General features: G+C 51.0%; 1 protein-coding gene across 1 annotated transcript in view; it reads left to right on the forward strand.

The window, feature by feature from the left end:
• The first annotated feature begins 2,202 nt into the window (after positions 1–2,202).
• Positions 2,203–9,151, forward strand: part of LOC140503894 (cytochrome P450 2F2-like) — an 11,612-nt gene continuing 4,663 nt past the window's right edge. Inside the window, exons 1-7 of the mRNA XM_072608263.1 lie at positions 2,203–2,393; positions 4,205–4,367; positions 4,971–5,120; positions 6,114–6,274; positions 7,309–7,485; positions 7,636–7,777; positions 8,084–8,271. Of these exons, the coding sequence (XP_072464364.1) occupies positions 2,229–2,393; positions 4,205–4,367; positions 4,971–5,120; positions 6,114–6,274; positions 7,309–7,485; positions 7,636–7,777; positions 8,084–8,271 (1,146 nt within the window). The 5' untranslated portion in view covers positions 2,203–2,228. The remainder of the gene's footprint in view (positions 2,394–4,204; positions 4,368–4,970; positions 5,121–6,113; positions 6,275–7,308; positions 7,486–7,635; positions 7,778–8,083; positions 8,272–9,151) is intronic.

Genomic DNA, 9,151 nt, shown 5'->3' on the forward strand with positions numbered 1-9,151 from the left:
AATGGCTAAACAAACTGTGGTATACACATGTAATGGAATATACTGTGCCATGTTGTTGTTCAGTCATGCCCAATTCTTCATGATCCCATTTGGAATTTTCTTAGCAGAGATACTGGAGTGGCTTGCATTTCCTTCTCCAGCTCATTTTATAGATGAGGAAACTGAGACAAGCAGGGTGAAGTGATGTGCCCACGGTCACACAAGTGGTAAGTGTCTGAAGCCAGATTTGGACTCAGGAAGATGAATCTTCTCCATTGCACCACCCAGCTGTACCATAAGAAATGGGAAAATGGACAGTGTCAGAGGAAACTGGGAAGATCCCTATGAAGTGATACAGAGCACAGTGATCACAATTAAGAGAACAATTTATACAGTGATAACCATATTATAGAGAAAAACAACTTTGAAAGACTTTGTAACTATGACAAATCAATAATAAAACATGAATCCAAAAACCTGAAGATGAAACCACACATTCGCCTCCAGTCAGACAACAGAAGTTGAAATGAAAAAGAGACATACATTTTTTAATATGGCCAATGTGAGAACTTTTTCTGTTTTGCCAGACTGTATCTTTGTTATAAGGGTTTTATTTTTGGTTAATTGTTTAATTGGAAAGGGACAATGTGAGGGAGAGATAATAAATGCCTGTAAAAATAAATGAACAAATGAATAATTTATTTTAAAAAATGTTAGGCAACAACAACAAAGGTCCAGCAAATAATGTTGAAAAGGAGATGGAGAAATAGGGAAAAAATGGGAGAGAGAAGAAAAAGAAGAAAAGGAGGGAGAGAAAAGAGGAGAGAAAGAAGAGGAGAGAGAGAGAGAGAGAGAGAGAGAGAGAGAGAGAGAGAGAGAGAGAGAGAGAAGAAAGATGATTAAAGTACCAGGTGCTACAAGGAGATCTCAGAGGATGAGCATGCTGCCATTTGGTAGCAAAAAGATAATGGTCAAGTTTGAAGCACAGTTTCAGTTAAATGATGAAGGTGAAAGCCAGCTTGCAAAAGGAAGGGAAATGAGAAGTGGGCTCAGGGACCATGGAGAGACTAGTTGGGTCCCACCTCCTAGAGCAGAAAAGACACCACCAGCAACACCATGAGTAGAGAAGCTATCTCCAAATGAGGATGGGCTGTTATCCCCAGAGAAACCAGGAAAGGCATGCGAAGCAAAAGTGTAGTGAAGCAAAGACAGTGGTAAAGAGACTCAAAGCTAGGTATAGAGGCAAAGAGACAGAAAAAGGGAGAGACAGAAACAAAAAGATGAGAAGCAGATAGGAATGTCAGAGAGACATTTTTTTGAAGAAGCAGATGGAGAGTGATGGAGTTGCAGACAGACAGATGTGGGGGGATGTGGTCAAGAACCCTCTGTGCTGGGGAAGCTAGGTGGTACAGTGGATAGAGCACCAGCCCTAGAGTCAGGAGAACCCAAGTTCAAATCTGACCTGAGACACTAGCTGTGTGACCTTGGGCAAGTCACTTAACCTCGATTGCCTTCCTCCCTGCCAAAAAAAAGGTACATCATAAGAACCCTCTGGGTCAGTAGCTAGGAAACAGCAGGCTGTAGCCTGTGTCTGGTCCTGACTCCGTGTCACCTTGAGTCCCTGCCGTTCTCTTTACTTCAATTTCCCAGCAAATAAGACTGACCTAGATAAGCCTGATAGTTCTAGAAGAAAGAGACCACAGAGAAAAGCTAACGTTCAACTTCTCCATGGTCTTCCCAGCCTCCCCCAGTTCAAGGCAGAGAGAGCAAGGGCAGGACCCCGGGGATCTGGGAGTGGAGGAGGAGTGAGCATTCCAGCTGTCTTTCTACAGGTCAGGGCCTCCACCAGAAATATGGATGAAAGTGTTCCAGACCTCCCTCCCCAACACCTAACCTAACTCCTTGGTTATTATCTCTGCCAGAAACCAAGCCAAGAATGAGGGATCCAGGGCAGGATTCTCAGTACAATCAAGGGTAGCTAGGACTGGTTGACGGCCATCGGAGACTGAGTACAGATGGGTCTGACTGACTCCCCCAGATCAGGGATTGGACTTACAGGGGTGGAGTCCCCCACAGCAAGGATCAGGGTCAGAGGGGTGGGGTCCTCTACAACAGGGGCCAGGCTCAAAGGGGCTGGGTTCAGAGGCCTCTGGGCTCCAGTGTCTGCTGTCAGGGGGCTGGGCAGGGAAGGGCCTTATAAGGCATGGACTGGCTGTGTCTGGCACACATTTTGTGGTTCAGGTCTTGAAATGTTCCTACTTCTCTTACTCTGTTTCTTATTCTTGACTCTGGCCTTCCGGGGCAGCAGCTCTCAGGGGTCTCGGGGCAAGCTGCCGCCTGGCCCCACACCACTACCGCTGCTTGGGAATCTGCTACAACTTGGCTCTTCCAATATGGCCCAGCGACTCATGGAGGTGGGAGGAGGTTGAGGTGGAGTGGGTGCTCAGTCCTGGGGCTGGTGGCTGGGAGGCCCAGATGCTGGGGTCCTGATGGTAAAGCTCACTGGAACAGAGAAGCACCCTAAAGGTTGGAGAAACAGAGACACATGGTGGGGGACAAAGCTAAAGCCAAGCCCTCTTGGAGTCCCAGAGATTGGGGGGGGGGGGGCAAAGAAAGGGACTAAACTCAGATGGACTTGGAGGCAGATCCCTAAGACCTTAGAACCAAAAAGGACCTTTGAGGACATTTAGTGTCCAATCTCTGCTTATTTTACAGCTGCAGAAACTGAGGTCCAGGTAGGTGAAGAGACTTGCCCAGAGTTATATACAAAGGTAATAGAGGCAAATCCAAGTCTGTGAGCATTTTTTCCACCCTATCCCATTGGATTTATGACCTGGTTTTGCCAATCATTACACTCCTGACCTTGGCAAGTCCCTTTCATTCTTTAGGTCTCAATTTCCCCACTTGTAAAATGAGGCCATTGGAGAACCTCCTATCTCCTTTACCAGAACGTAATTCTGGACCCTGGATACAGGGGTCAAAGGGGTGAGGGATTGGGGACTGGGATGCTGGGGTACCAGATGGACTGGGACTGAGATTCCAATGAAATGTTGTCTTTTTTCTGCCCCCCTGACCCTTAGCACAATGCCTGGTTCACAAAAGGGACATAACAAGTGCTTGTTGACTGGGACATCCATGTCCTTACAGAGTAGAATGGGGATAGGAAGGGTTTAAAGGAAGGGTTCTCCACTCTGGGATGCCAAAGTGAAAGGAAGCTGGGAGCCCCAGACTCTGGGATTTCAGGGGGTAGGGGTTGGTTTCCTGGAGGCAGTGAGAGAAGAGAGTGCATCTAAACGGGTAATGGGGCCAGGAACAGAGGATAGAGGAGACATGCAGGGGCTTGCATATCCAGATTCCAGTGTCCCAGAGGGAAGGAGTTGGCTGGAGTTGGGGGAAGGAAGAACTGGGCTAGGAGACTCCTGTTAGTGTCCCAGGGGCTGAAAACTAGGGGCTGCAGTCCCAGATACTGGGATCTCAGGAATCAGAGGCTGAACTGAATCAGAGGGTAATGGGAGAAGCAGAGGAGTGGAGGGGGACTTTCAGGGACCAAGATGCTTGAGTCTCCGGGATGAAAGTCAGAGACCCAGGATTCCAACATCCCAGGAGGTGGGTGGTTATGGTCTCAGGGTTCAGGGACTGGGTTCTCAAAAGCTAGATAACAAAGAATGGGGACCCCAGATACTGGATTACAGGGGTGGGATGCCTGACTCTCATGGTCAGGATATGGGATGCCTGGATCCCCTCAGTTGGCATGGTCCAGGATCCTAGTTTTCCAGTTGAAACTGGGATTTTTAGGGTTCATGGCTCTGCGTTTCAGGAGAGTGGTGGAATAAGGTGCTTAGCTCCCATTGGTCAGGATGTGGGGTCTGTGGACTCCCTCATTTGGGGAGGGGAGATACAGCCTCCCAGTGCATCTGGAGATGGCTTGAGATGCCTAGCTGTCATTGCTCAGGTTGTGGGGTACCTGGACTCCCCTCAGTTGGAGGGGGGTCCAGGATCCCAGTGCCCCAGTTTGCAGGGTTCATGGGTCTGGGCTGCTTCTGGAGATGGATTGAGATGCCTAGCTCTCATTGCTCAGGATGTGGGGTGCCTGGATCCCCGAAGTCATCGCCTAGGGGTCCGGGTCCCCATGGCTTGGGGGCGGGGCAGGGGGTCCCCGGCTGGATGTCGGGTCCCGCTAAGGTAGCCCTCTTGTCACTCTCCTCCCCTGCCCTCTGTCCCGCAGCTGAGCCGCCGCTATGGGCCGGTGTTCACCGTGCACCTGGGCCCTCGGCCGGCGGTGGTGCTGAGCGGGTCGGCAGCGCTGCGAGAGGCGCTTCTGCTGCAGGGGGATGCTTTCAGCGGTCGCGGGGCCATGCCCACGTTCGAGCGTTTCACCCGGGGCAACGGTGAGCGAGCGAGCTAAGGAGCGAGCTAAAGCGGGTGGGAGAGGTGGGGGGGCCTTTGTCCCGCGTGTGTCTGTCCGTTCGTATCTGTCTCTCCACTCCTCGTGTCTCTGCTCCTGTCTGTGTCCCCAGCGTCTTTTCCTCATGTCTCTCTGCTCTTCCCTGTGTTCCTATGACTGTGTGTACCCCTGTTCGTACCGCTGTTACCCCCGCTTCTCCTTGACCTCTTGTGTCTACCCGTTGTGTCTCCCTCCCCCTCTGTCCCTGTGTCTCCCCCGTCGCCGTCGCCCCCTGTGCTCCCGCCTGTCCTGTTCCCCAGTGTGTTTCCCCCGCTGTCCCTACCCTCGTCTGACTTGTTCCCTCTTCCCCCGCCTCTCCATCGCTTCGTCCATCTGCTCCTCCTACTCCGTGTGCTCCCCTTGTTCCCCCTGTTCGTCCTATCTGTGTTCCGCGTGCTGCCCTTCGTGCTAAAGCACCGTCTGGGGCCTTAGGGCCCAAGTAGACCCCTGGCCCCCAGTCTCCGTCGTCGCCGTCGCCGTTGTTGTTTCCCCGTCCTTGTCTCCCAGTCCCCCATGTCTCTTGGCGTCTGTTCGTCCCCTTGGGCAGGGATCGCTTTCTCCAACGGCCCCCGATGGCACACGCTTCGAACGTTCACAATGGGCGCCCTGAAGGACATGGGGCTGGGGACTCGCAACATAGAGGAGCGGATCCAAGAAGAAGCAGCCGCCCTCTGCAAAGAACTCAGCCAAACCCGCGGTGCGGCTCCCCACCCTGCCCCTGGCCGGGACCCAGAGCCCGGAGAGGCCGGCGGGGAGCGAGGGTGGGGCGGGAGAGAGTTAGAGCGTTGGGGGGGCGCTGGGAAACGGTCACCGAAGGGACCTGGAGGGATGGGGGCAGGGCACAGACCCCCAGAGAGAGGCGGGAAGGGACACAGGAAGGCAAAGACACCGAGAAACTGGAGGAGGGGACAGGGGATCGAGACAGAATGGGGATAGGAAGGACAGAGAGACATTCAGAGAGACAGGAAGAGACACCGGAGGGCAAAGACACCAAAGGATCGTTGGGGGAAGGGGGAGGGGCAAAGACACCCAGAAACAAGGACAGGGAGGCCCTGGTAACAAAGACACTGAGAAACTGGAGGACAGGACAGGGCATAGAGACAGAATGGGGATAGGAAGGACAGAGAGACATTTAGAGAGGCAGGAAGAGACACTGGAGGGCAAAGATACTAAACACCAGGGGTCTGCCTCCCCCTCCAGGCAGGGGAACAAACAGGGACAATGGGGAAGAAGACAGAAGACAGCTTGAGGTGAGGTTGGGGACAGAGACAGATATGGAGCATCACAGAAAGACAGATTCATAGTAGGACAGACAGTAAAGGACACTGGGGGCAAAGATATAGTCTGGAGGCAAGGGGGTTGGAGACAGTCATGGTTAGAGAGAGGCAGAGAAACAGTGGGACAGAGACACCCAGAGATAGAGAAAGAGAGAGACATAGGAGCAGGGGCAGAGACACAGACTGGGAGGGGAAGGACAGAGAGAGACAAGGGGGTGGGCAAGCAAAGAGACAGGTGGATGCACAAGTGGACAGAAGAGGGGACAGTGAGACATTGAGAGGGACATAGTGGTGGGAGGGAGGTGGAGAGACGCAAGTGAACAGGGACAGAGGAAAGTGGACAGGTGCGCAGGGCCCAGAGACATGGGAGGAGGCCCTGGATCTGACCCTCAGTCTTCCTCAATTTCCTCCAGAAGCTCCATTTAACCCCCGCCAGCTTCTATGTAACGCTGTGTCCAATGTCATCTGTGCGGTGGTGTTTGGACAACGTTACGGGTATGATGACCCTGATTTCAGAACACTGCTGGATCTTCTGAATGACAACTTCAAGCTCATGAGTTCCCAGTGGGGTCAGGTGAGCCCCCCCCCATCCCTGGACCCTCCCATGGCGGGCTCGGCCTGGAGAGCTAACATCATCTAGGAGGAGAGAAGCCGGGACTGGGGGGTTGGACACCAAGGGTAAAGAAGCTTTTCTGAACAACCCAACCTAAAGGGTGTCTTAGAAAACAAGGGGACCCCGCTGGAGGGATAGAGTCATGGCAATCTTAAGTGGAAGACGCAGAAGACTTTGCAGAGATGAAGTCCACCTTAGAGAAGAGACTTGCCCAAAGTCATGTAGCCCATAGGGAGCATAGAAGGTCAGAACAAGTGAGGCATTGAATGCCAAGCTGAAAGGTGAAAATGGGGATCATGTGGGTTCCAAGGAACATGAGAAAGACCCTGAACTGGGAAAAGTGGAGATAATTCTAGCAATGGTGTCTACTCCACAAGGTTTTTGTGAGGTCCAAATGAGATCATCTACCTAAAGTGTTTTGTAAGTTGTGAAGCAGGATAAAAATGACCCCTTCTCTGAGACTTCATTGTCTTCACCTGCAAAATCTGATTTTATGACACAGTAATAACAGTTGTGACCACTAGGTGGTGCCATAGTGCATCTTCCTGAGTTCAAATCCAACCTCAACCACATCCTAGCTGGGTGACCCTGGGCAAGTCACTTCACCCTGTTTGCCTCAGTTTCTTCATTTGTAAAATGAACCAAAGAAGGAAATGGCAAACCATTCCAGAATCTCTGCCAAGAAAATCCCAAATGGGGTCACAATGAGTCGGATATGACTGAAAAAAAAAAAAAGCCTGAACAATAACTGCATGCATTTATATTGTCCTTTAAGACCAGCAAAGTCACAGTTATTTGAGAAGAGGAGCTGAGGCTGAGGTTAAGTGACTTGCCTGATGTCACACAACTAGTGTTTGAGGCAGAATTTGAACTCAGCTCTTGGTGGTTCCCAGCTCTCTCTACTCGACCAGACAGCTGCCTCAGGGTCAGTAGCTAGGCCTGTAGTGCTCCCTTCCACCCCACCTGAGCCTCTTCCCTCCTGTCCCGCATCCCAGATGTACAACATGTTCCCCTCTGTTATGGACTGGGTGCCTGGTCCCCACCAGCGAATTTTCCACAACTTTGAGTTGCTGCGGGCCTTCATCTACGATCAGATATGGAAACACCAGAAGAGCAGGAGGCCAGGAGAGCCACGGGACTTCATTGACTGCTTCCTGGATCAGATAGAAAAGGTTTGGTCCCTTTTCCAGGACCATCCCTTCCCTGCCCTATGCCTGATCTTGCCACCTCTCCCCCCCACCCCCTCACCCCCACTCCCACCCCCCTCGGACCAGCACACAGCCCCTCCTGCCACAAGCAGCAGCCTCCTTCCTCTGCCACAGGAAAAGCAGGACCCATGGAGTCACTTCTACATGGATACATTAGTGATGACGACACACAATCTCTTCTTCGGGGGCACTGAGACCACCAGTACCACCCTTCGCTATGGGCTGCTGATCTTGCTCAAGTATCCCGAAGTGACAAGTAGGTGTCCTTCACTTCCGTGAATCCCCCCTCATCTGGAAGAGGAAGGAGCTAGGCTGGAGGGCTTTCCTGGGGGACATTGCACCATGGGAAAGCCCAAATCTCACCTCTGGCACTGGGCACCCATGACCCTGGACGACTTCATTTTTCTAGGTCTCAGTTCCCTTATGTGTAAAACAGAGAGGTTGGACTGAATGACCTCTGAGGTGCTTTCTAGCCTGAGATCTAGGATCCTGTGAACTGGTGGGAGAGGGGGACTGGAGGAATAAGACAGGAGTGTCCTCAGAGCCCTCCTTTCTCCCCCAGGAAGAGTCCAAGATGAAATAGACCGTGTGGTGGGGCGGGACAGGGCCCCTCGCCTGGAAGACAGAGAAAACCTGCCCTACACCAATGCAGTCGTGCATGAGATTCAGAGACTCATCAGCGTCCTACCCATGGGTTTGCCCCGAGCCGTCACGCAAGAAACCCATTTTCGTGGCTACATCCTGCCCAAGGTGCCCAGTTTGGATCTATGTCTATGGAGGGCTGGGGAGAGCCAGTAGGACAGGGAGAAGGAGGAGGGAGGTACAGCTGATCTGAGGAGGAGGAGCCTGGCATCCTGGGATTCCAGTCAGTCAATGATCATGTATTAAGCTTTTATTATGTGCCAGACACTGTGCTAAAAGCTGGGGCTATTAAAAAAACACCCGAAGTCTCCCAGTCTAGTTGAGGAGACAATATGCAATCAATCATGTAAGAGAAGAGACAGACAAACAGGTAAGGAGGTATGATACATAGGCAGAAAGGGAGATAGAAAGACAGACAGACAGACAGGTAAGGTAGGTAGGTATATAGATATATAGATATAGATAGACAGAAACAGATAGATGATTGATAGACAGATGGAAAGATAGAAACATACAGAGATGATAGATAGACAGATAAAAACAGATGGAGAGATGATAGACAGATGATAGATAGATGGATAGATAGATAAAAACAGATAGATAGATAGATAAACACAGATAGGTAGACAGGCAAGGTAGATAATGATAGATAGATACACAGATAAAAAGACAGATAGGTAGATAAAGAGATAGAATCACACAGATAAAAACAGAGAGAGAGATGGAAAGAAAGACAGATAGAAAGATGAATAGAAATAATGGCAGGTAGATAGACAGAAAGATGGTAAGACAGGTAGATAGACTAGATAGATAGACAGATAGACAGGACAAAGAGACACAGAGAGAGACAGAGAGAGAGAGAGATGATAGACAGATGAAAACATAGATAGACAAACACAGACAGGTAGACAGGTAAGGTAGGTAGGTAGATAGGCAGACAGACAGATAGATAGAAAGATAGGTAGATAGACAGACAGACAGGCAGACA

Source organism: Notamacropus eugenii, chromosome 5 (assembly GCF_028372415.1).
Source record: "Notamacropus eugenii isolate mMacEug1 chromosome 5, mMacEug1.pri_v2, whole genome shotgun sequence".
Lineage (NCBI taxonomy): Eukaryota > Metazoa > Chordata > Mammalia > Diprotodontia > Macropodidae > Notamacropus > Notamacropus eugenii.